The 25,372-nt window shown below is 58.2% G+C and overlaps 2 protein-coding genes across 5 annotated transcripts in view; both read right to left on the bottom strand.

The window, feature by feature from the left end:
* TUFT1 (tuftelin 1) overlaps positions 1-13,217 on the bottom strand; it is a 14,958-nt gene extending 1,741 nt beyond the window's left edge. The window contains exons 1-11 of one of the 2 annotated variants that reach the window (XM_010566846.1): positions 13,152-13,217; positions 8,599-8,673; positions 8,212-8,316; positions 7,704-7,790; positions 5,746-5,826; positions 5,316-5,387; positions 4,581-4,694; positions 2,935-3,063; positions 2,065-2,159; positions 1,334-1,439; positions 746-829 (exon numbers count right to left, since the gene is read on the bottom strand). In XM_010566846.1, the coding sequence (XP_010565148.1) occupies positions 746-829; positions 1,334-1,439; positions 2,065-2,159; positions 2,935-3,063; positions 4,581-4,694; positions 5,316-5,387; positions 5,746-5,826; positions 7,704-7,790; positions 8,212-8,316; positions 8,599-8,673; positions 13,152-13,211 (1,008 nt within the window). In that variant the 5' untranslated portion in view covers positions 13,212-13,217. The remainder of the gene's footprint in view (positions 1-745; positions 830-1,333; positions 1,440-2,064; positions 2,160-2,934; positions 3,064-4,580; positions 4,695-5,315; positions 5,388-5,745; positions 5,827-7,703; positions 7,791-8,211; positions 8,317-8,598; positions 8,674-13,151) is intronic. The other variant, XM_010566847.1, reaches the window with a different exon arrangement.
* Positions 13,218-14,964: 1,747 nt separating this feature from the next.
* CGN (cingulin) lies at positions 14,965-25,092 on the bottom strand. 3 transcript variants are annotated; one of them, XM_010566843.1, is made up of 20 exons: positions 24,050-25,092; positions 23,790-23,893; positions 23,474-23,543; positions 23,174-23,269; positions 22,707-22,858; positions 22,265-22,406; positions 21,970-22,182; positions 21,465-21,613; positions 21,051-21,192; positions 20,764-20,964; positions 20,311-20,517; positions 19,970-20,227; positions 19,294-19,464; positions 19,022-19,183; positions 18,390-18,479; positions 17,053-17,136; positions 16,019-16,137; positions 15,819-15,927; positions 15,532-15,695; positions 14,965-15,439 (listed from the first exon to the last, which is right to left on the bottom strand). In XM_010566843.1, the coding sequence occupies exons 1-20, from the start codon at positions 25,061-25,063 to the stop codon at positions 15,298-15,300; spliced, it is 3,789 nt and encodes a 1,262-aa protein (XP_010565145.1). In that variant the 5' UTR covers positions 25,064-25,092; the 3' UTR covers positions 14,965-15,297. The 3 variants fall into 3 exon arrangements, with proteins under 3 accessions (XP_010565145.1, XP_010565147.1, XP_010565146.1); XM_010566845.1 differs by having other exon boundaries at positions 21,465-21,607; XM_010566844.1 differs by having other exon boundaries at positions 23,790-23,890.
* Between the last annotated feature and the right edge of the window lie 280 nt (positions 25,093-25,372).

The following is a 25,372-nucleotide window of genomic DNA, read 5'->3' as shown; positions in this document are numbered from 1 at the left end:
GGTTTAGTGGGCATGGATGACGGTTGGACTCGATCTTGAAGGTCTTTTCCAACCTAAATGATTCTATGATTCTATAGGGACTGCTTGCCAAAGGAGAGCCAGGATGGTTTGTAAGACCTGCCGAACACCCAACAGGGAAACCCACCAGCATGCAATCTCTCTCGCTGGATCTATTTTCCACCTGGGTTCACAGCAGGCTGTGCTCACACACACTGTCCTCATGCAGAAATTAGCAAAATAAGTCACCAAGGAGGGAAGAAAACACTAGAAGTGCCGAAGCAGGCTGTTTTTATCCAAAAAAAGGAGAGAGGTTTGACACTTGTTATAATCCTAGAGGCTGGAATGCAATTTTAATTTCTGACACACACACATTCAGCTGCAGCTTTGTAAGCAAGAAGGGTTTTGCTGCCAGAGAAATGTGCTTAATGGGATTATTTGGGACTCTGCTTGAGTTCACAGCTGTTCCAGCAACCCCAGCTGCATTGGAAACCATCACACCAGCTTGGGGAACCAGCACAGCCCTTGGGGCTGTGGAGGGCACATTTTTCTATGCGAAACAGGTGTTGGTGCCAGGGAAAAGCTTTGCTGCCAGCTGCTCTGCCCAGAGTGAAGCTCATTGCTGTGAGGGAGCCCAGCCATGACCCACAGGCATGCACAAACCAGTCACACAGGGAGGTTTCAACGGGAGGGTCTGAGCTTGGAGCAGACCCTGCGCACCCCCCAAAATGGCCCCGTTAAGACGCACCTCAGCCTCCAAGTAAGCGACTTTCTCCTTGAGCTCCTGGATCACGGCATCTTTGGCCTGAATCACCGTCTTGGAGTTCTGGAGCTATAAGAGAAAAGTTCACAGTGGCCGAAAATCCCTCTCATGTACGGCTGGGCTTATTCTGCCTGTTAATACCCACAACATTAACTCCAAGGTCTGCATAAAAACCAATCAAAAAAAGCCTCAGATTAAGTCTGTGAATTAAGCCCAAGGTGAAGGAGCCTCTGCTCACACAGTTTGAGATTTAACTCTTTCAGCAGGCCAAGCTGGGTGCACAGCACTCCTTTTACGCTCCTTTTATTACCCTCCCTGGGCCAGGGCAGCTTGTGCCGCAGTACTTTGGGCTGTCACCCTGGGGTCAGTCCCCGCTGCAGGACAGGGCTCTGGGCTGCCTTTGAACTTGTGTCCCTTTGGTTTGCAAAGGGACTTAGCCCCACAAACCAGCAATTCTTTGCTTCCAAGCAGCTTAAGAGATATCTCCCCCCCCCCCCCCTTTTTTTAAGTCCCCTCCAAGTCCTCCCAGGCTCTCCCTCACCCGTCCTCCCACCCCAGCCCCGCTCCTCTCACCTGCTCGATCATCTGGCGGACTTTGCGTTGCTGGCTTTTCAGCATGTCATCCAGATGATGTATCTTCTCCCGTAGCATGGCCACCTCCTTCTCCAGCTGAGCAGACCTGGGAAAAGGAGAGAAGACAAGAGTCCAGGAGCCATCAGATGGCTTTCCAGAAAGGGAGCACCCACCCAGCTATGCCCAGAGCAGCTTTTTATCAGCCAGGTCTCCTCTACAGCCGCACAGATCTTGAAATATTTTGACTAGACGAGGTAAGGAGAGGCAGAGACAAAACCATTTCAAGCAGGAGCCACAAAGACTAGCAACCACAGACTGGAGGGACACAGGAACATCAGGAAGAGTCAGGCCACAAACAAGGCCTTCCAGAAACAAGCCATTGCCAATTAGCCCCTGGAGCACAAGGATACCAGCTGGGCAGAACGAATTCAACATTAGAGGGAGAATCGGCTGCTCTGGAGGCTCCCCAGGACCTGCCCCAAGCTCCCAGCCTGCAGCAAGGCTGCTAGAGGTCTCTGGGCAGCCCAGCTCCGGATCTCTCGGAGCAAAGCAAAACTGCGGGAGGTATTTGGAGATTAGTCAGCTCTTAGGAGTAGGGTGCTGTTTTGCAAGCCAGAGAGCAAGCACACCCTTTGCAGGAATGTGCAGTCATGCCCCAGCGAGCTGACACCCCGACCCAGCGGCATGGGCTTGCTCTGGAGTTGGCAGCCAAGCCAGAGGCCAAGCCTCACCGGTCTTGTTCAGCAAGCTTGTCACCTTCCACGCTTCTCAGCCTCGCCAGCTCTGCTTCTCCTTCTTTCATCTTCAGCAGCAAACTCCGGTGTTCCTGCGGCAGAGCGAGAGGCTGAGTTACAGGCACGGAAACAAGTCACAACACATGCTCCTTGGCCTCTGCTGCACAGCAGGGAGCTACAAACGCCCAGGGAGCCAGGCATGCTCAGCTCAGCCTCCCTGCTCAGTCTGCGGGTTGTTTTCACGAGCATTAAATTTACATGCAAGAGACAGACAGACAAGGGCAGCCGCAGAGATGACCGACAGCAGATGTCCCGCTCCTTTACCCCTAGGTTACAGGCAAGGCACCAACCCATCTCCTTCCCTGCTGTCGGGCCAGGGAAGGCAGTCCCAGATCACTTCATGCTCATACTGCACTGTTAGATTTATGACTTTAATGTTATTATGAGCAGACCACAGCTGGAAAAAGAAAAAAAAAAAAAATCAAGGCTGGAGTTTGTGCTAAGCCTCCTGGTTCTTCTCATGGGGGCATGTCTAGACTGTGCGCTCGTTTCCAGGATACCTGGAAGAGTTTGCACAGACCGACCAGGTCTTCTAGACCTGAGAAATGCAAGTCTAAATCAGCAACAGTCAATTTTGAGCCATTCCCAGCAGCTGGCTTTGCCCAATGCTTTTGGGTTAAACCTGGCTGGGAAGTCAAACCCTCTGTATGGTGGGTACCCTGCAGCTGGTCCAAGATGCTCTGCGGGGTCTGCACTGAACACTGCCAAACTCATCACCACCAGGCTTTCCCATTCCCCCCACTAGCAGAGTGGGACCAGGCAGCTCCACTAATCCCATCAGCCCCACCAAGGCTTCAGGGCCAGTACCTTCTCCATCCCTGCCAGGAGTCTCTGCAGCTCATCCACCTGCACCTCCTTCTCCAGCACACTCTTCTCTGCTCTCCGCAGGGCAGAGCTTGTCTGCTCCGCTTCCTCCTGGTACTGTGACACCGTCCTCTGCAAACAAGATGGAGATACCTTTACCCCCGACCCTCACATGCCTGGACACCAGAGCCACCAGAGCTCTCTCCCAAGCATTGCTCTGAAACTGCACCAGTGCTCGGAGCCTTGGCAGGCAGATTTTGCTGAAGGCAGCCGGGCGTCTCAGCAAACAGCCCGACATGCTTCAGAGAAAAGAGCTTCTTCAGAAAGCTCCCCGGCTTCAAAGCACTTCAAAGGAGTGAGCACTTAAATGCTGTAGCAATAAAGGCTCCTCAAATGCAAGAGACATGTTCGTTCTCAGCCACACGTGCTCTGGGGCTGTTTGCAGGCTCCTCTCAGGCCACTTGCCCAAGGAACTGACCTCAGCAGCCAGCCCCACACCTGCATCACCAGCTCAGGAGCTGAGAGGAGACAAGGGTGTCCCTGTGGGTCCCCACGACAGCTGGAGAGCAGGCTCAGACAACAAGGCACACATCTGGGCAGTGCTGGCAGGATCAACAACTGCTGGAACACCCATCCCTGCCATCCCCAGGATCTCCATCTGGGCTCAGAGCCTGCAGTCAGCATCAGCTGACCAGAGACCCCAAAATGCCACCAAACCACACAACTTCCTACACTCAAGGACAGACATCCTCGGGGCACTTGCCCCCGCTGTGGGCAGGTGGATGTCCCCGTACTGGAGGAAGCAGTCACCACTCAAACCCACTTCCCCAGCAAACGCTGTCCCCCGTCCCGCTGCGGGGAACCCCCCAGGCTAGCCAGGACCAGTTTGGTCTGCGGGACAGGATGCGAGCCAGGACATCACCGCTGCCACCAGCGCATGGAGCTGCGGGGTGACGCGGTCAGGCCCAGCCCATCCGGGACATGAGCAGTCACTAGAAAATAAACCGAAGAGGATCATTAATCACCAGGGCTGAGGAAGGGAGGGAAGCGAATGCAGCAACTTTGTCAGCACTGCTTGGCAGGTGAGGAGACCCGTGTGATGGGTCCGGTGCCTCCCAGTCAGCTTGCCCCTCTCTACAGCAAACAGCCCTGCAGGTGAAGAGGCTGAGCTCTAAGAGAGACCACAACAGCCAGCATGGCCACAGCAGCCCAGCACCATGGCTGGGAACCCCAGACTTGGTCTCTGCTCGACCTGCTGGGACACCCTGGTGGTCCCCACTCCCCATGAAACACCACTCTCCTGCATCAAGCCTGGCTACGGTCAGAAAGGCTTGGCAGAGTTTGGGGGGACCACCTTCCAACACGGCTGATGCTTTTATTTTATGTGACTTTTAACTGGGAAAGCATTTATATCTTCACACTCCTCTGGGCAACCAGGGAGGCAGTTTGCTGGGGTTTGGCCAGGTCTGGACTCCCCGGTGTATTTTAACAGCACACACTGAGCCCACTGCTCTGCAAGGAGAAGCCAGACACTTCCGGCAGCCCAAACTCATGTGCTCATGCAGCTCCTCAGACTTCCAAAAAGAAAAAAATAGCAAAATAAAATAAAAATCACACTTTCCTAGCAGAGAAGTGCGCAGTGTAGTCACCTCAAAGGTTTTCCTTTCCAACTGGTGGCGCTTTTCAACCTCCTGCAGCTTCGTGAACAGCCTCTTTGCCGTCTGTCGGATCTTTTCCACGTCTTCACTTGAGCAGTCCTCCTCCTGTGGAGACAGTAACAGGACAGGATGAGCAGTTGGGAGGTATCAAAGGAGCCCTCCACCCCAATGCGGGCAGCGCTGTTGGTGACAAAGCCTGGTAACATCACTTCTCAGCTTGAAAAAAAATGAAAGGCGCTCCTGTCCTCACCTCCCACACTTGGGCGACAGCTTCCAGCCCTCAAGATAACAGGCACAGTATCCTTTGGTTGGCTTCCAAGCCCTGTTTGCAGGATGCCATCCTGATCTGCGCTTGGACAACCCAAAACCCCACAATGCAAACCAAGTCCACAGCAACCCAGCCTGAAACACCAGCCCAGAGCATCTGCCCCAGCCAGGAGAAAGACGAAGAGCTGGAGAAATATTTACCAGCTTAAGGTTCCTGTTATCCCTTCTGCTAAAAAGCTCTCATGTGCAGAGGTTTAAAAACCTATTATGCACACTTTTATTGCTCTAAGAGAGCTGCACTCCATTTCTGATCTGACCCTGACAAAAAGACTAGAGTTTGCCGCAGGAGCGCCTGATCATGTGCTGAACAGGTGCAAAATTACCTGCTGGGAGGAAGACTGCAAACTAAAACCAGTATTTCTTTCCATAGTGCTGAAATCCCCCTCTTTAGCTCCATACCTGGTCCTCCCAGGAATCAGCGTGGAGCATCTCCGGGTACAGCCAGCTCCCGTTTTGCTTTTCTAGCACAACCTACGTAAGCAAAGGACAGACGGACAGGGATGTAACGCCAGCTGGCACAGCTGCTTGCACGAGAACACAGTCACATGCAGACAGCTAGCTCTGGGGCACCACAGCAACTTGAGACCGAGGGGTTTTTTTGCAAACGAACATGCAATAGAGCCTTTGGCCAGCCAATGCATTTTGCTTACTGACTCCTCGTTACGTGCTTGCATGGGTTTCGAATTTTGCCTGTAAATGGTGCCAACGTGGCTTTTGTTCGTCACAAGCACCTCAATCTTTAAGGCCCCTTCTATCATTTTCCTGACCCAAAGATGACATCTTTTTAATAAGTCAATGTCATTTAATCCCCGAGAAATGCTCCCGTTACCTGTGCATGCTGTTTATCTCCTTGTCTGTTCTCAAGTTTACTACTTAAGTCTTCCCGCAGCTTCTTCAAAGAACTTCTAGCCTGGCAAAGGCAAGTCAATTTAGCTTGATCTGCATGGACAGTATCACTCAGCCTAACAGAAATCAAACGAAGGCACGGCGGCTGCTACGATGCCCTGCGCTGATACGCAATCGATGGCTTCTCTTCCAGCCTGACCCTCTGGTTTTACTACAGCCCTGCCTGCAAGCAGCACCATCTCTGGCAGATATGATCTTTGTGAGGCAGCTGTCCCACACAATCATGGGAAGAAAAAAAAAATAAAAAGCAATAACCTGGAGACGCTACTCATTTTTCATGCATTAGTCATTGACTTCACCTTTGAAGTGCCAAGAAGACCCTTGCTGTTCCCCAGCTCTCTCTTTGCCACACTGTAGGACGCCAACAAGTACAGTCTTGACTTGCAGCTACTCGAATTAGTCAGAGCAAGTGAGCCAGAGGAATGATTTACAGGCTTTTACAGCAAACGCTGCTCCAACGCTTTTCAAAGAAAAGCTTTCTCAAAGCATTAACAGCGTGGCTTCATCCCTACCCCTTGATTTTAGATGCCCAAGGCACTCAGGTGAAGCAGTTTGCTGGAAACCGGGCAGCGGCAGGACAAGGGACAAGGCGAGAGCACGATGTGCAGCTCTCGGGTCAGCAATCAAGCCCTTAACCTGGGGACAGCAATCCGTGACTTTGATCCAGGTGGATCAAGACATCCCCAGGTTTTTTACACCATGATCCAGTGCAGGGCACTTCTCTTAGATGCGGACAGACTGGTACTGCCACCATGACTTACTGGTTTAGCTTATTCTCTGGTTTTCACATGCAGGATTAAGTTGTACTGCACAGTTATGCTGCTTCAGCTATTCTGACACGGCTACATACAGCCTTTGCAGCCAGACAAGGTCTAAGTCCCACTCTACTATTGCTAAGAGGTCCTTTGAAAACCCAGCTCCTGTTTCTACCCGAGCTGTGGGGAGCTATGGGAAAGCTCAGATCAGAAGAGCTGAAGTCGAAGCCCCAGGAGTGGGAAGGATCATGAACAAAAACTGCAGCATCCAGGTGGCTGTGAGATAAGGTTTGGGTGAGCAACACCCCCGGAGCACTGCAGCCTTGGGCAGGCGGGAGCCAGGCAGGTCTGGGTTGCAGGCAGGAGGCAGTGGGAACAGGCTGTTTTCTTTCAGGGGGAGAAACACGTGTTTTGGCAGAGGAGTCAGAAGGATGACGTAAAAGATCTGGAGGCCGCCCTACCAGATCTGCCCCTCGCTGCTCCCTGGGGCCAGCACCCAGCACAGAAACTTGCCCATGAGAGCACACCCAAATTCCCCCTCCTCCCTGTTTCTCTCTCTCTTTTTTTTTTTTTTTTTTTAAGGCCAAGCTGCCCAGGCCAGAACATGCATGCAACCACTTCTGTGCCTTGCAACCAGCTCTCCAGAAATAACATACCCACCAGGAGCAGAGGAAAGGGTTAATCTTCTGAGAGCCTCATCATCCAGTTTACTTTGGGAGATGAGACATACCAAAGAAACTGCCTTTTAACAAGAGGCTCTGGTTGTGCCGCACCCAGGCATGCAGGGGACAGCCTTGGGGGAAAGTCATCACGCAATTCTCTTCAAATTCAGTCCATATAGCAGAGCAATTAGTCAGGCTGAATTAATTTATGGCGCTTGATTAGACTACTGCCCTGTACAGGCAAGTCAACAAACTGGAGAGTTCAGCTCTGCTGCCAGTTTGCCAGAGTGGTTGGGGCTCAGCTGGGGCTTGAGTGCCGCAGCTGGTGCAGGCATCGCCGCCCGCTCGCATGAAACCCTGCGGGACGTTCCTGGGGGAAGCAGAGCACCCCGGACCCTTGCCACAAGCCCCCATGGGTTCAGGCAGCAGCAGGCAAGCCAGAGCCCCTCACAGATGTTAACTACCTCTTGAATGTAACGAACTTCACTTTTCAGCTGGTTGACGTGCTCCTCGTGGTTAATGCTGCCCTCGGCCCGTGCCTTGAGATAAACCTGTCCAGGAGAGACGGTGGCAGCAGGTCAGACCATCCCAACTCTGGCCAGCCGAGTAATGCCAGCAGCAAGCTCAGCTCCACCGGGATCAGGACACTGGATCCCACTGCTTCCCAAGACACATTGTGCACGGGTTTCCCCTTTGCAGTGAACCTTCCCTGGTGTTTTTTGAAGCGCTCCTCCTCCTGTGTGAGCCTCACCCTGTAGAGCCACTGCAGCTGCCCCCGGTTCTTGCTGCATCCCCCCAAAGCCAGGGAAGCCCACCGAGCTGGTGCTGCCAGCCAGCAGCACTGCACCAGTCCTGCCCGCACAGTCAAGAGCTACACTGGGGAGATTTTTGCTGGTGTAGCTTCAGACAAAAACTTTTTTCCAACCCCAGTTATTCAACAAGATCGCTTTGCAACAAAGCCAGGGACCGTACCTTGATGATCTCCTCATCGCCATCATTGGATTTGATGCATTCAGAGGCCAGGGAGTGACTGTTGCTGGATCTGTTGGCCACCATGGCGAAGGCTTTTCCCACCGGCTGCAAGAGACAGAAGCAGCAGGGCTTTCAGAGAGGCGAGACTGGCTGGAACGGTTTGCCCAGCTCCAGTCAAATGAGCATCATGCACTTTTCACAGAGGAACGTGGCACTGAACACGACCTTGGGAAACGGCACCAAAACATTTAACAGAACAGGAGTTGAGTTTTCTAGCTGACGAAGCATAAACCGACTGATCCTCCACCAAACGCCCATTCCCTCCACCCTAAGTTAACTCACAAAGTTGTATTTTCAACTCCAAACCGAGCCACGGGGGAGACCCACCTTCTGCTTCACTTGCTCGCGCCTGTCACCTGGGAGGTCATTCGGCAGAGTCAGCCGCAGCACCTTCACGCTCTCCTAAAACAAGAGGCGGGTTTTAGTTTTATAACTCCCTGAAAGTCTTTTTACATCCAGCTCTGGTACAAGTTGAAAGCCAGGTTGGTATCACTGCAGATGCGCGGACAAGCTGCCTTCCCCCTCAGTTTGAGCTGCAGCCTGCAAAGTAACGCTGGGATTAAAATGAGTAATAGCGAGCGCACGGTAACTACATTTATCAAACCCATCAGGGCTTGGAGGAGCCGTGGCCCAGCCAAGGCTGAGGTAATGCAGATGGGCAGGAGAAATGATTGCCGGGCTCATTTTCATGCATGCCCTCCTCTGCCAGGAGTCACGGCTGTCATCTGTCACTGCAGCCAGCTATGGCGGAGCTGATGCATGGCATTCAGTAGCAGCCCTGGAGAAGGATGAAAGCAGCCATTCCCAGCTCGTGTGCCGGGACCTTGCCAGATTCATCCTTCTCCCTGCCCTACCGCGACAGCTACACGCCCTCACGGCTCTGCCCGTCCTCTACTGGCACAGCCCTGGCTGAGCAGAGCCCATTTTGGCAGCAGCCAGCGAGACCAGCAGCAGAGCGCTCCCCAGCTCATGGCCATGAGCATCCACAGAGGCCTTCACTGCTTAACTCCTCACCCAAAGCACTCCTACCAGTGACACCCACTGAAGAGGCATTTCAGCTATGTCCAGCACCATGCAAAGCTCAGCAAGCTTTTGAGGAGTTGCCCGGAGTGCATAAAGAGCCCTAAGGCAGTGCGTGGAGACCCAAAACGCTCCACGGAGTTGCCCGCTCCCCGTCCTCAGCTCAACACCGGCACTGTGCACCCACAGCACTGTACAACCCCCGTGTACAACCCCCCTTTCCCAGACAGACCTCACCGGCACCCAGGCAGCCGTCGCTCATGGTCCTTATTAAACGCGACCCTGAAAGCAGGAGCTGCTCGGTGTGTGACAGCCACGGCAGTGGGCTCTTGGGCAGCAGCACAGTGGAGCCAGGGTAGGTGCCCGCGCAGCACCAGGCACCCGCCCCTTGCCACACCCCAGCCACGTCAGCCTCCTGCTCTCCAAAAGCAACATCAAGGTATTTCTGCCTCCCTGCTTCCAAGCACTCTCCTCACTATCCAAGTCTTGACAAGCCATCTGTTTGTTTCCAAAATATTTTGTATATGCAGCTCGCACAAACTCTGTCACCCTGGGAAACGAGGAGCCCTCCTACGGATCTCAAACACGTGGCCAGACCCCTTTGTTCCCCCATTAAGACAATTATCTAACAGAAACTTCACTTGGGCTCTGCTAGCACTCAGCAGCACAGATTATTTAACCAGATACTTGTCTGCAACTTTTACTCCAGGGAATGTTTTCCTTGGCAAGACCCAAGAAGTTGGAAAATTCGGTCAGAAAAACTTCAGAGCAGCCGGATGTAGTGCGCTCCATGGTTTTGGGAAGATGCAAGAAGCACTCGGGGTTTTACAGCAGGGAAAATGGCTCATGGCAGTGCCTGCATGAGAAGCATCATTCATCATCTTCGTGCTGCCTAAAGCAAACAGGACACAGGGAAAGGCCGAGGGTCAGAGCACGGAGCAGCCCGCTCTTGCACAGGCTGCCAACAGCAGGGCAGGAGCCTTGGCACAATGCGAGCCCAGCAGAGCTGCCAGCAGCACATCAGTCCCTTCACGTGTCCTTACTCGCAGCTTTGTTTACAAGCGTTGGGATCTCGCATTTGCCATCCCCGTCCCGTCAAGTCCAGGTGAGGGCGTGAGGCTGCCAAAGAAATCGCTTGCCTGGGGAAGATTTGCTGCGATAAGAAACAAGCACCAGCCTATTTCCAGCCCCGCAGCCAAAACTACCTGGAGTTGGCATGCGGGTTCTTTCTGTCCCAGTAGATCCCCCAAAAAACCTGCTCCTGGATAAGCCTACCATCAAGCCGACACAAACCAGCTGTGGCAGGAAGCAAAGAGCAGCCGGTGCCTTCCCACCCAGCACCGGCACTACCAAACCTCAGGTCAAACAACCAGGAAACTACCCATGCAAACGCCAGGGGGGGAAGGCTCCATCCTCCTCCACACTGGGGAAGCATGGGGGAGGCAGAGGGATGGCGAGACACAAGATGGACATTTGAGCAAAGCTCTCTGGACCACCAGGGGAGACAACCAGCTTTTTTGGTACAGGTATGCTTTTAAGGAGGCTGAGGCAGGTGCAGGAGGCGGAAGCCACAGCCAGGTTAAAGCAAACCCCTCCCTGCCCAGCTTGTTTGTCTGCAGCAGCCTCAGCTGTGGTGAGCTGTGCTTGATTGGGACCGGGCGGACAGAGGAGAGGATAAGACGCACTTAATTTGGCTCTCATCTTGTGCACCGCCGGCATGCCAGTCTCTGGTGATGCTCTCGCATGGTTACTTTTGGGCTTTGCTCTTACTGTCCCGCAGCCAAAGTTTTCATCAGCTTCTTGCCAATGCCGGGGCTGTTTCCGGGAGAAGCAGCTCCTCTGATGCAAAGCCGGAGCAACCCAGAGGGACATCACAACCAGCACACGCTGGCCTCCCTCTCCAAGGTGCCAAATTCAGCTGGGGCAGGAAAAGCAGAGCCATGGGGACTCCCCTACCCTGTTTCTTTACCTCCTAGCTAGCATTAAATCTGTTCTGCCTCCTGTTTACAGCTCTGGAGTGGAGGGGGCAGTGGGTTTCAGGCCCCCTCTGTTATTTTCTGGGGAAGGCAGGAGGGTTTTGCAATGTGGCCAGTGCTGGGAAGATGATGGAGTGCCTTGCACTTGCCTCCCGCTTGGAAAAAAACCCACCTTGTAAAGAAAATGCTTCCTTAACACCCCAACCGGGCACCCCAAGAGTTACTCCAACCTGGCAGTGTTTATGGCTTTTACTACCAGCCTTGGGAATTAACTGCGATCGGGAGAGCTTGGCCAGCTTTGCGTGATGGCTGCAGCAAAGCACAAGCAGTTGGAGGCTTTTTGGCAGGATGGCCGTGCTCCCATCCAGCGCCCTTCGAAGAGGCGTTCCCAAAATCCCAGCGGCCCTTTGGGTCCAACCACCCAGCAAGAGCCAGGTCCCCTGGAATTGAGGGCGAGTGGTATTGGCTAGGATAACTAGGGACCAGCTCTTAGGGATGCAGAAGCCAATTTTAAGTCTTTTGGTCTATTTTGCGTCATCCAGCCCAAAAAAACCCCACTGGGGAAAAGCTTGGCTGCAGGGAGAGGTACTGACTCCACTCCCGGGGAAGAGGGAACCATGCAAATCCCAACCTCATCCCAGGCAGAGGAGAGGCGGCACCATCGGAGGACCCACAGCCGGCGATCCCGACGCCGGCATTTTGCAACCATGGGGGAGGCACTCCGTCTGTCCCGACTGTTAAATAAGAACAGGCCTGACCTGACCCAGAGGGTATTGCCAAGGATCAGCAGCAAACAGCTCTGGTGTTTGGAGATCGCCAGTGTTACTGAGGCGCTTATCACTGTAATAACCCATTAACCAAACGAGCCCAACTCTGCAATCGCTCCTTATAAGGCCGGGAAAGCTGCGGAGAATTAGGACTCTCCTGAGGAGACTCAGAGCTGAGTCACCCAGCAGGGCTCAGGCCATGGAGCCGGGCAGCCGCTGGCATGGAGGAAGGTGGCCAAGCACCAGCACGGTTCTTCTGCCACCGCCGGTGCCTTTGGGGGAGCCCTCTGGTTGCCCAAACCTGAGCAAAAAGCCGATTCACCAAGTACCGCCGCTGGCTTCGCCCCCTTCACAGGGAAATCGGGGCACTGCGCCGGCGCAGGGCCGGCTTTGCGGTGCTGCCAGCCCCACCCAGGGCCCATCCCTGCGACGATGGCCTGGCTGCTGACGGCGATGAGGAGAACTCAACGATAAGGAAGGGAAAAATGCAAGGCCCCGCTGTAACCGAGGGAGGAAAGTGCCAAAACAGACTTGCTGCTGGCTGCTCCCGCCGCAGCCCCCGGGAGCCGCTCGAAGGGTGCGTTACCCCCAAAACCCACATTATTCTGGGACAGCTCAACAGCTGCGTGGGACTATGTGCCAGCCAGGACTCCCAGGAGTCCCCCGTAAGCGGGACAGAGGACGGCAGGACCCCAACGCCGACAGCGGGGTGCCCCTCTGTGCACTCTGCCATCCTCGTCTGCCCCAGCGGGGTTCACCTGAATGCCCGTGGACCAGCCCAGCGATGGTCCCGGGAACGGGATGGCCGCGGACCCTGGCGACTGGGGGTCCCCTAAGCCCTCCGGGACAGAGAGGGGCTGCAGGGCCCCCACAGACCCTCGAACCTCCCCACGGCTGCCGGGCGAGCCCGGGCACAGGCTGGGGCAGCGATACCGGGTGGTGGGTGGGCACAGCCCCACTCCACCAACGACGCTTCCCGGGACCTCCCCCCACCCCTGCCCCAACGGGGCACCCCCGCGGGCAGCAGCCACCCTCCAGAAGCACCGGGAGAAGGAAGGAGGCGGCTCCCGTGGACCCGGGCATGGGGGGGGGTCAGAGGGGCCCCGGGGGGGCTCACCGGGCTCTCGCCGTGGGGCCGCACGTCCAGCACCGCGCACCAGCCCTTCAGCCCGTTCATGGCCCCGTCGCGACTGGCAGGACGCGGCGCCACCGCCCCTTCTATATGGCCACGCCCCCACCCGCGGGGAGGCACGCCCACCGACACGCCCACTCTCGATATCCACGCCCTCTCTACTTTAACCACGCCCGTCCGGTTTGACCACGCCCGCGGCGTGCCGCGCCGTGCCCAGGCAGCGTGAGCCGTGCCAAAGCCATACCAAAGCCGTGCCGAGCCGTAACAAGCCCTGCCGAGCTCCACCCGAGCTCTGCCAAACCGTCGCCAAACCAAGCCAGGGCCTGGCCAGCAGCGTCGAGCGGTGGGATGCCGCGCCGAGCCTCGCCAAAGCAGGCTGCGGTGCCCCAAACTGTGCTAGGGATGGTCCCCCCGCACCTGGGGAACGTTTAGCCCCGGGGTGCCGGCCCAGCCCGGCGGGAGGTGCCGGGGGTGCCCCCGCGCAGAGCTGCGGCGTCACCGGCCGCACACCGGGGTCAAGCCCGGTGGGTGCCGTAGGCCCCTCGCCCGTGCCGGGGGTCGGGGAACCAGGCCACTGCCGGGGCAGGTGTCCCTGTGCCACGCCGGGTGGCCTGGGCGTGCCGGCTGCCTCCTCTCTGCCGGGCGGGCGCTAATTGCCACATACCTTTGCGATGAGCTCAGCCGGCCACCGGCCCCAGACCTGCCGGCCGGGGACACGCTCCAGCCCCGTGCAGTCACCGGGGCCATGCTCCAGCCCCAGGGTGGGGACACCCAGGCCCTGGGGGGGGGTTGAGGCAGCAGGATTTTCTGCAGGCTGGAGGACGTTGCTCCCTCCGGGCTGCCTGCTGGTGCCAAAGCTGGGGACCGGCAAACTTTGGTCATGCTCAGCTGTGGGAGCCGGCCCCTCCTCCCCCTGGGCACCCCATGGTCCCCAAGCCCCCCATCAACCGCTGCAGTGCCTGCAGGAGAAACCGAGGCGCAGCTGGGCCCCTGCCGCCTCATCAGGCCAAGCAGCCGCTGGGGAAACCGAGGCACAGGGTGGGGACGGTGGTTGACCTCGGCTCTGACACGCGTGTCCGGGAGGAGCCGAGGGCAGAACTGGTTGTGCTGGCCCGGTTTAGCCACAACGGGGACGCTGTGGGTGCAGGGCCATGTGCCGGGCACGCTGAGCCGGGCACAGCCCTGGGTGGTGGTGACGCAGAGACGTGGCCAGTACTGACCAGAGAGGGGACAGGGTGTCCCTACTATTGTCACCGTGTCCATCCCCGGAGGCTCCATCCCAGTTAAATGTTACCAGGGCGCAGGAGGGGAAACTGAGGCAGCAGGGATGGGGCTGGCTGGGTTGACAGGCACTGTCCCAGCCCCACGCTAGCTTGGGGACGGAGCCAGCTCGGCCCTGCTCGAGGCCACGGAGGGGAACTGTGGTAACCACCTGCCAATCAACGCAATGGTGCTAATTAGCACTTGGCAAGACTCCCATCCTCGTTAATTAGCGATAACAAGGATTTATCTCCAGGCCAGATCCAGTGGAGCAAGGAAGGAGCTGCGTTCCCTGAGTCGGGCAGGAGCCTGGTGCCACACAGCCCGACGTGCCAGAGCCTGCGCCATCCCTCCAGCCCCAGATGGACGATGAGCTGCAGGCCTTAAAATGCTCCATTTTATTTAAAATAGCACTTGGAGAGGAAAAAGGGCAGCGGGGGGACGAAGGGCAGTTGCATATAAAAATAAACCAGGGTGGCTGGAACCGTGGGTACCCCCAGCCACTCCAGTCCTGCTCTCTGGCTGCCTCCATGGAAGCCTGATCCCCTGGGGCCGTGTCTTGGACCCCAGGGCCATGGTTTACCGGCAGGACCCAGTCACCAATGGGGACACTGGCTGCGGTGAGCAGCTCCCCTCCTGGCAAAAAGCCACAGTGCAAACGCAGCCTGAGACCCGTATCAAGATGAAGAGGCAAGACAGCATCTGGGGTGGGTTCCCCATCCCACCGCTTTTTGAGCGGTACCTTCCTTCACATCGTTGGTATTAGAAGAGTTTTTGCATTGAGCAGCGGCATCCACGGCTGGTCCCTCTCCTGGCTCTCAGGACATGGCTCTGCCCTGGGATGGAGCAGCCGGGGTGGTGTGGGCAGGTGTCAGCAGGAGCTAGTCTGGAGGTTGGCCTCATTGAGCAGCGAGGCGATGGAGGAGGGCCCGTAGGCGCTGTCGAACTCCTCGTCTGAGCTGAGCTGGTCATCTTGCAGGGAGGAATCGGTTGCTGAGCGGGCAGCTTTGCGCCTGGAGATGGAGAACAGGGGTCAGCCCTCACTGGGGCTGGGACCCCCCTCCAGCCTGGGGCTGGGACCCCCCTCCAGCCCAGCATCCCCTACCAAGCCTCCTTCTCTAGCGCCTTGATGCGGTTCTGCAGCTGCTCGTTGAGCTCGTGCTGCTCCTCCAGCTCCCGCTGAACCTTCTTGCGGGCGCCCTCGAGCCGCTCAATCTCCTCCTCTGCCTCATCCACTTGACGCTTCAGGGCCTTCACCCGCAGGCTCAGCTGCAGGAAGACAGGGCAATTCCCATGGGATTAGGATGGCTGGTGCAGGACAAGCGCCCAAGGGTCCCTTTGGTGGGTCCCGAAGCCGCTTGGCATCTCTGAGGGCTCCCGTCCGCCACCCACCTGGTCCTTCTGGTCGCTGACATGCTGCCGCTCATCATCGATCTGTATGGTCAGCTCCTTCACCTTCCTCTCCAGCTTGCGGTTGGAGGACATCAGGATGCTCTTCTCCCTACGGAAAGGCAATAGGTCATGAGCAAGCTGGGCTGGCACCCGGCGAGGGCGAAGGCACCCCCTGAGGCAGGGGTCTCCGTGGCCAGTACCTCTCCTCTGCCTGCAGCTTGTCCTGCAGCTCCTCCACCTGCGCCTCCAGCTGCGAGATGTTGCTGCTGGGTTTTTGCAGCCCCTCCGAGCTGGTCAGGCGGCTCTTCAGCTCCTTGTTCTACAGGGAGAGAAAACCCCACAGCCATCCCCGTCATCCCCTGCAGTGTTCCCAGCTGGAGCGGGAAAGGCTCAGAGCCTTGCTTATGTAAATCCCAGCTGCGAGTCAGGGCCCAGAAACCCTTTCCCAAGGAGGAGACATAACGAGCTGGGTTATATAATGACAATTAGCTGTGCTGGCACCAGCCAGGGCATGAGGTGATACCAGGATGTGCCAGGGACCGCTAGGTGCAAGAGCCCCTGCCGGCTCCATGACACTCATCATCCCCCAGCTCCCCAGTTTCTGCTCTTAAACACCCTCGTTGGCCAAAAAAATCCCCAAAAGCACCAGAAAAACCAGCTCCTCTCCCCGTCCCGCACAGCAGCATCACCCCAGCCTCGTCAGCTGGGCAGCGGTAACAAAGGTGGCTGCCGCTGGGCCGGGCCCCACGGCGTCACCAGTAGGAGTCTCGTGTTTTTCTTGGCAGCTGCAATTCTGCACCGGGAACAAGAACAGCTCGGGGAGCTTAGTTCCCATTGATCTGTCTCGTTAAGAGCCAGCTCAAGGTTAGGTAACGAAGAGTTTGGAGTGCAAGCCCAGGCAGGCTGGGGGAGAACTGCAAGGAAAGGGGGGATCCTGCAGGAATGCCACCCCAGGGAGATGCCAGACAGCTCCAAGGATACTGCAGCCAGGGATGGTGCCTGGGGAGGATGGGGACGGGCCGTATCCAGAGCAGGGAGGAGGCAGGGGGGAGGGTTCTACAGCAGGAAAAGCTCCTTGGGAACACAGTCCCTCTCCCAGGGGTGCTCTAGCGAGGAGTGGGGCTGTACCAGGATGCTTTGCCCTGCATCCCTCACAGGACAAGTGGTCCAGCTGCCCTCCAGCTGTGCCCATGGCTGAGAGGTTGGATCCGTCCCCTCTGCAGCTCAGCCGTACCTGCCTCTCCAGCGAGACCTTATCACACTCCAGGTCCTGCCGGCTGGAGCGTTCCTGCAGCAGCTCTGCCCGCAGCTGGTCAATCTGGGGACAAGGACACAGTAGGAGTTGGTTTTGCCACGTCCTTTGCCGCTGCGTTTGCTCTGTGAGAAGTGAGGCCACTGCAAGTTCTTCCCATGACACCAGTGCCACAGAGCACGGGTGGACTCAGGGCACCCAAGAGCCACACAGTGGCCATCCCATGGCACACAGCTGGTATCAGTAACACCAAAAAACCCCAACGAGAGGATTTTGTTTCCTTCCTAAATTAGTTACTGCCATTCTGGCGAGCAGCCCAGAGACGAGGGCTGCAATTTTCCACTGGAGGGTTTAAACTGGTTGGACTGGGATTCAGAGACCCAGCTGCGCTCCCAGATCTGCCCGGCACCATCAGGCATGGCAGTGCAGCCATGCCGGGGACAGGAATGGGTTTGATCCACCGATGGAGCAAAATTAGAACCACCCCAAGGGCCTCTTTTAGGTTGACCAAGCTGAAATACGCAGTTTTGTGCATTATTTTAAAGCAAAGGAAATTGGAGTTTATATAAAAAATTGCTTGAATTTTATTCAAGCAGCCCCAAAAGCCAGTAGGGCCACTTCCGAGCCGAACCCAGCTGTGGTTTCATGCACATTGCTGCTCCGCAGCTCCTGTGCTTCAGACACATCCAGGATTCACCGGAAAAGTTTCCCCTGGGATGTGCCCATTTCTCAGATGGAAAAAATAGGAAAACAACCCATTTCACCGGCTCACCATAGCCTGAGGGGTGGGAATTCCCTTTCCAAGCCCCAGGCTGGATGCTGGCGGGGCAGGAGGCAGACAGGCTATAAGCGGAGAAGCTGCCAATCCTGGGATCCCAGCAAAACCCAGCACTGCTGGATCCTGGGAGGCTCAGCAGGCAGTTCCTGCCTGCTTGCTGAGCTCAAACACCAGCTCTAGCTTTGAAGGTAATAAGCAGGTGGGTTAAGAGGGAGGGGAGAGCCTGGAGACTGGCGTAATTTAAGCCCCAACTTCCTGCACAAACACAAACCTCACCCTGTAATTTCAGGGGATTTTTTTTTTTGTGCCAAGCTCGTATGATTTCCGTTTGTGCCCGAACCAGCTTTTCAGACGCTGTCATCTCGATTGTATTTAGAGTGATGGAGGGCTCCAGGCTGCTCACTAACGACTCATTAATGGGGTTTTAACTCTGGTGACCAGTTGCACCCGAGGATCCAATTTATCCAGCGCTATTTTACCAGAGCTGAGGGCGGCTCTGCCACTGCACCAGCCGGGTTCAGGGTGGCACCACTTGACCTACCTGGTCTCTGCTCCGGTTGACCCTCTCCGTCAGCAGCTCCACTGTGGTCCTCTCCTCGTCCAGCTCCACCTCCAGGCGTTTGGACTTTTCCTGCAAGGAGAAAGGACCAGAAGGGTCAGCACGGGCCTTGGGGTCCCTGTGGGCTGGGGGCCAGGCGGCAGGAGGGGCTCAGGCTAGCCAAGGTTGGTGAGCTGGGATGCTGGAGGAAGGGAGTTTACTCCAACAGTGCTTCCAACCCAGCAAAACCCAACCAGCCCGAGAGGCTCCGACACAGCCCGGGAGGCAGGAAAAGGGAGATGCTTGGATATGAGACACAGCAGCTTGATGCTGTGCAGACCCCCGCGCACCCACCACCCCATCGGGGGACAGTAACCCGCAAAGCAACAACCTGCGGCAAGCCAAGCCACGGGGCAATGCCGGACAGAGCCGAAACAAAGCCAGCTGTGCTGGCAATTAGTAAATATTAATAGTAGCAATAGCACACCCCCGGCAGCACTGCCAGGCTGCATAACTTCTCTTTCCCAGCAGCTGTGGGATGGAGGATGGCTGGGTGAGCTCTGCCCCTTGCTGTTAGCACACAGCACTGCAGGAACGGGATGAGTGGTTTTGGGGTGCTGAGCAGCGCTCCCCACCTCCAGCGTCTTGACGTGCCGCGAGCGATCGTCCTGGGAGCGCTTCTTGGTCTCTATCTCCTGCTCGAGGTTGTGCAGCCGCTGGAGCAGCACCTCCTTATCCAGGAGCACACTCTCCTGCTCCGCCTGGCTGTCCTGCAGTGCTTGCTTCAGCCGGGCAACCTGTAGCATCAAGGGAAGAGGCATCTCCAAGTGAGACGTGTCCCCAGGCTCCCTATGGAGGGACCAAGAGGACAGCGCGGGGACCCACAACGTGCCAGCCCTTGCCTTACCTCGTCCTGCAGCCGTCCCATGTTGAACTGCATCTTCTCTACCTCGGCGCCCCGATCCTTGGCTTGTTTCTGGGAGTCCATGATCTCCTTCCGCGACTTCTCCTTGAACTCCTCCAGCTGCGACTTCAGCATGGCCAGCGAGCTATGCGACTCCTCCGTCATCTTCTCCAGCTGCAGCAGAGCGGGGACTGCTCAGGGGCTGGGGACCAGCCTATGTACCCTGTCCTGAGCTGATGGGACTCGAGGTGGGAGAAGATACCGGTGGGGATGGGGGTGACATTTCTGCTCCGTAGGCTCAGGAGCATCATGGCAAGGGGTGCAAGCCCTGCCAGAGCAGCCTGGATGTCCCCAAGCTCTGAGCAGGCACCAGGCTCTTGCAGGAGCTGCTTGGGGAAGGGTAGGGGACAACACGGCCCTAGGACACCAGAGGAAGCTGATCCCTGGGGACAGCAAGGTTTTAGAGAGTCTCCTGGGACATCAGGGAAGGATCGATCCCAACTGGCTCTGCAGGGAAACGAGATCTGTACCCAAAGTCCCGGATCCCTCCCCTAACCCAGCGAGGTCATCATGGAGATCCCCATCCCATGGCACAGAAAGTGGGTGTCATGGCACCAATGCCCCATGGGACAGGGGTCCTGGGGGTGCAAGCAGCCCCAGAGGCACCCGGGCACCCAACCTCTTTGTTCAGCTTCTCCGTGGTGCGGTCAAGCAGGTGCTTCTGCTCTTCCAGCTCACTCTTAGTGCGCTTGAGCTGCTCCTTTTGCCTCTGCTCATCCTGGTAGGATGTGCTCAGCTCCTGGTGCTCCTGTGTCAGCCGGGCCAGGCTCCGCTGCGCTTCCTCCAGGCGGGTCTCCAGCAACCGCTTGGCTATCAGCAGCTCCTGCTGCTGCTCCGTGGCTTCGCCCAGTGACTCCTCCATCTGCCTGCGCTCTGCCTGCAAAGACGGGGCTCTTCAAACTCCTTCCTATGGCAGGAGAACAGCTCAGGGCAGCTCAGGAACAGCTGCAGCCCCAGTACCTCCAGTTTGGTGACCTTCTCCTTGAGCCGTGCCTGGGAGCCCTCCCAGTTCTCGCCCAAGCGCTCGTACTCCTTCAGCTGTGTCTCCATCCCAATGGCCTTCCTCCTCAGGTCATCGTTCTGCTCCTGCAGCTCCCGCAGGCTGGACTCCACCATCTTCCTCGCCTGCTCCGATGCCTCCCATGCACTCTCCAGGGATGCCTTTGCCTGCAATGCAGCCACAGCACGGGGTGGACCCAGGGCCAGCCACTGACCCAGGAGTCTTGGGGGGCAGTTTGGGCTTGCATCCATTGGGAGGACCCCACAGCGGGTGGATCCAGGGCTGCAGGTTTGCCGCATCACCCCACGGCTGCGAAATTTGGGGCTCACGGGAAGGTGCAAGGGCAGCCCACAGTGGGGATCGCTCCTTGGCTTGTGGCTGGGTGGGGGCAAACCCTTTCCCTTAGCACTCACCTTGGTGGCCTCGTCCCGCTCCTCCTGGAGCTGCTGCAGATCTCTGCGGTACCGCTCAAGCTCCCCGTCGTGGCTGGACGCTTCCTCCTGCATGGTGCCCTTCAGCACAGCCAGCTCCTGCTCCTGCTGCCGCAGCAGCTCCTCCCGGCTCTGCTTCTCTGCCGTCAGCTCCCGCTGCGCCTCCCGCATCTGCCGCAGCTCCTGGGATGGAGGGGACGGGGTGTCAGGGACCCTTGGAGCTGGATGCGGTCCCCGGCACTGCGTGCGCCTCCTCCCTTGTCACCCACCTTCCTGAGTGCCTCCAGCTCACTGGGGTCCACTGTGCTGCTCCGTGCCTGGTCTGCCTCCTCCCGGGCGGCTGCGAAGCGCTCCCGCAGCTCCCGCAGCTCCTCCTCAAACTCCTCCCGCTCCAGCTTCACCTGCAGCAGCCTAGAGAGGGGCAGGATGAGGCCACCCAACTCCATCCCTGCATCCTTGTGTCCCACACCCCCACTCCCACGTCCCAGCATGCCTAGAGAGCAGCACCCAGCTCGGCTATCACCTTCCTCCCCACATGCCCAGGGGAGGAGGAGAACCAGCCCCATCCCAGCTCCTGACCCATTTTAACGGCATTTGGAGTAAAGATGCCAGATGGTCGCGAGTGGCTGGACCTCCATGAAAGCTGCTCGTGCCTCCAGCTCACCTGCAGTGAGGGCACTTACTCCTGCTTGGTGTTGCGGAGCTCGTCCTTATTCTTCTGGAACATGTCCCGCCAGTGCCCCATCTCCTCCGTGCTCTCTTCCAGCTCCCGCTGCAGGTTCCTCACCACAGCGTTGATCTTCTGCCTCTCCAACTCCAGGTTAGCCTGATCCTGCATTGCAATGTGGAGTATTCAGCTGCAGAGCATCCTTGCAGGATGCTCCAACAATGCTGAGGTCCTGCCGCAGCTAATGGCCTCCCAAACCAGTGCAGGGAACCCAGGCAGGGATCTGGGAAGACTCCACACCTCTGCAGATCGGCTCCACTCACCCTACAGCGTCTCCACCATGGGGCGGAGAGAGCTGGGGCAGATGGATGCTCTTGGGGCAGGACACAAACCCCATTTCCAGCTCAGGACCATTTAAAGGGGGAATTCAAGGACATGACTCCAAGCAGAGACCCTCCCCAGCTGCAGCCAGCATGTCCCCATCCACCAACTCTCCCCAGCAGCCCTCCTCACGGCCAGACCTGTGAGATGTCCTCCATGCTGCGTCGCAGCTGGTCCATGTCGCTCTGGTATTGCTGCCGGACACGGTCGAGCTCCTTGTCGTGGCTGGCCACCTCCTCCTTGAGGGCTCCCTTCAGTGCTGTCAGCTCCCGCTCCCGCAGCCGCAGCTGCTCCTCCTGACGCTGTTTGGAGCTAAGGGCCTCCTCCAGCTCCTCCCTGGTCTCCAGCAGTTCCTGGGTGAAGGGGACAGCTGGGCTCAGCGCCAGTGAAGCGACACAGGGGGATGCTCACGCCCCGGTGCAACCATCACCATACCTTGTACAAGGCTTCACCATCCGGGGACGCATGGGAGCCCTTGTGCAGGTGGTCGAGCTCTCGGTGCATTGCCACCAGCTGCTCCTTGCAGTCACCCAGACAGGTCTCTGCCTGCTCCTTGGCTGTTTTCACTTCGCTCAGCCTGGAGGGCAGCGCAGAGTCCTTCACAGCACAGGGCATGAGACCCCGGCCACATCTGCACCCCAAAGGGCCAAGGCTGCAGCCCTCACCCATAAGCATCTACACTGGTTGGCAGCTCATCCTGGTGTGGCAAAGGGGACGGGGACAACAGGGGGGACAGCCACCCACCCTGCACTCCCCCAGCGCTCCTTGCATTTCCGAACGCCCCTGCCACCCTCCCACCACCCTCTGTCCCCCCCCCCCGGGGACAGACAATTGTCCCCAGCCCTGGCATGTTCAGCAGTGCGACTGCAGCTCTTACTCTTGCAAGCTTCTCTGCAGCTCCTGGGTTTTCTTCTCCAGGGTCCCCCGCAGACGCTGGCTCTCCCCTTCGGCCTCCCGCAGCCGGGCTTCCAGCGCCCGAGCAGAGCTGCTCCTCACCGGCTCCCTAGTCAGCTCCAGCTTCTGGCAGAGCTGCAGGAGAAGCGGGGGAACAGCAGTTACATCCCCTCCTGGGGGCAGAGCAGCCAGTGATGCTCCCATCCCACCTCTCCAGCACACCCCCTGCCGGGTCTGTTGGGGACGGGAAGGACTTCTGCACCCCCAGCATCCCTGAGACACCCCAGAGGGGTGTAAATCAGACCAGGAGAAGATTTGGTCTTGCCTGGGCTCCCAAGCCCAAGTAAAAAGGGGCTCACAGCAGGGACCCATTGTGCTTGCCCCCCTCCCAGGGATGTAAACTGTGACCCCGTGTCTCCCTAAGCCCCTCAACCTTCTGCTTGGCCTCACCTTGGTCTCCTCATTGAGCTTCTCCTGCAGCTCCTCCACCTTCCTGGCCAGCTCCCTGTGCTGGGGCTGGGAACATGCCACATCCTTGGCAGGTGCCTGGAGAGACACCCCCCCCAACCTCACTCAGTGGATTCAGGGTGCTGCAACCCCCCGGGGCCACAGCTCAGTCCCCAGCCACAGCCTTTCAGCTGCACACTGCCATGGTCCTGGCATGCTGGGACATGGTGCCAGGAAGGCAGGACCCCCAGAGGGGGGCTTGGGGAGCAGTCTCCCCCAAACACCAGGATGGCCCCGACTCACCGCCAGCTCCTGCATCTTCTCAAACAGCCGGGCAGCTTTCCTCTTCAGGGAGATTTCGCTCTCGCTGCTCCTGTGGGCATCAGAGCCGGGGGAAGTGTTTGGGGATGGGGGGGTGGAGCGGGGGCATGGCTGAGCCTGGGGTGCAGGAACATCCCCAGCGCTTTTCCACTCGCTCCCCCAAAATCCTGAGCACCAGCTGGCTACAGGGGCATCCCCACTCCCAAACCAACCCGCAGCATCCCAGCCGCAACCACTGGGACTTCCAGAAAGGGGCAGGGAGCAACAGGGGCACTCAGGAGGGATTTGGGGGGCTCACCCCTCCTTCAGGATGCTGTAGATGAGCTCCTTGGGGTGCTCAGTGCTGCCGGGCTGGGTGACCTCCCGCTGGTCCCGCAGCAGGTCCGGGGTGGATTTGAGCTGCCGCAAGGGATAAAAAAAGCTCATCTCTGGCAAGGGCACGAGTCCCCCCACCAGCCCCCCAGGTCCCACTGCTCTGGAGGATGCCAGCACTTGCCTTGGTGCCAGTGACCCCCTTGGTGACCCTTGTGATCCCAGCAGGATCCAGCCCCCTGGTACCTGCAGCTCTGCCTGGGCTTTGCTCTGCAGCCGCTCAGCCGCAGTCTCCTCCATGCCCCGGTTTGCCCGCTGGCTCCTTGTCCCCCCGTCCTCCATCCTTCCAGCTCTGCTTGGGCGGCTCAGGCTGCCAGCGGGCACCGAGGACTGGGGGTGAACGGCACCGGCCTGGTGCTGGGCACTGCTCAGCTCCCTGGCATCCGGCACATTGCGGTGGGGGACGCGGCTGTCCAGGCTCTGGGAGCGCTTCCTCTCCTCCGAGGCAATCCGGCCCCTCCTGGCCACCCGCCCTCGCTGCTGCACCTTCCTGTCGAATTTGCTGATGAGCGAATCCACTGAGGAGAGGGGTTTGGTGTCCACATCGCTGCCACCAGTGACCACCGTGGCCTCTGTGTCTGAGGAAGGGTCCTTGGCCATGACACTTGAGCCAGAAGCTTTCCTCCGCTCCGGTGCGATGTTCAACATGCTGCTGCTTTTGCTGCTGGCCAGAGCCCGGTGCTGCCGGCTGCCACTGGCCCGGGGAGCACCAGCAGCAAAGGGCTCGTCCGAGGCAGCACCAAGCAGATCCCCGTGGGACTGAGTCCTCCGCAGCTCCTCCCCGAGCAGCCGTTTGCCCGGCAGAGATTTGGGCTCATGCTGAGAGGTCGCTGAGATGCCGCTCATCTCCTCGTCGGAGGTGCTGTAGGATGAGCCACGCTTGGGCTGCCGTCCGGCATAGGGATTTTCCGGCAGGTCGGAGTCGGAGCTGACAGAGCCAGAGGGCCAGGGGCCGGTGGGGGGGTTTGGGTAGGAGCCCTCGCTCTTGATCTGCACCCCGAAGGAGTCGCCGCCCTTCTCGCCGCTGTTGAGGACGACGAAGGGCTGCCCGGCGATGCCCTGCACCCGCACTGCCACCCCATAGGAGCTAGGCTTGCCCCGTGCCTTGGGGGGTCTCCGGGGCTCCTGCAGGTCATTGATGAAGCGGATCTGGACACCGTAGTCCACAGGGCTCTGCTTCTCTGCCATCGCAGTGCTCATCGGCCACTCCGTCCCCGGAGCTCAGCACCGTGGTCCTGGGCAGGGGAGAAAGGGAGCAGTCACCCTCAGATCAGAGTCAGCACTCGGCGAGGGTCCGGCAGTGCTTTCCCATGAGGACAGGTACCAGTGGAGACCCGGTGCCAGCGCTGCAGCGTCCCCAGGATAGGACGGGGACAAGGCTTGCTGTGCTGGCACTTGCATCGCTCGGCTGCTCCCGGGAGGATGCTGGGGAGGGCAGGGAGAGCAAAAACCCCCCCACCCCGCACACAGCATCGGCAGCCAGACCCTCACCGTGTCTCCTGCCGCTTG

This window comes from Haliaeetus leucocephalus, unplaced genomic scaffold (assembly GCF_000737465.1).
Source record: "Haliaeetus leucocephalus isolate CR32 unplaced genomic scaffold, Haliaeetus_leucocephalus-4.0 Scaffold219, whole genome shotgun sequence".
NCBI lineage: Eukaryota > Metazoa > Chordata > Aves > Accipitriformes > Accipitridae > Haliaeetus > Haliaeetus leucocephalus.
This window is presented reverse-complemented; position numbering and strand designations above follow the sequence as displayed.

Excerpts from the sequence above, each read along its gene's own strand:
- CGN (XM_010566843.1), bottom strand. The coding sequence starts at position 25,063 with ATGAGCACTGCGATGGCAGAGAAGCAGAGCCCTGTGGACTACGGTGTC. Across the intron at positions 21,614-21,969 it reads GCATGGAGGACATCTCACAG|GATCAGGCTAACCTGGAGTT; the intron begins GTCTGGCCGTGA and ends ATTGCAATGCAG. Across the intron at positions 16,138-17,052 it reads AGGTCTCGCTGGAGAGGCAG|AACAAGGAGCTGAAGAGCCG; the intron begins GTACGGCTGAGC and ends CTCTCCCTGTAG.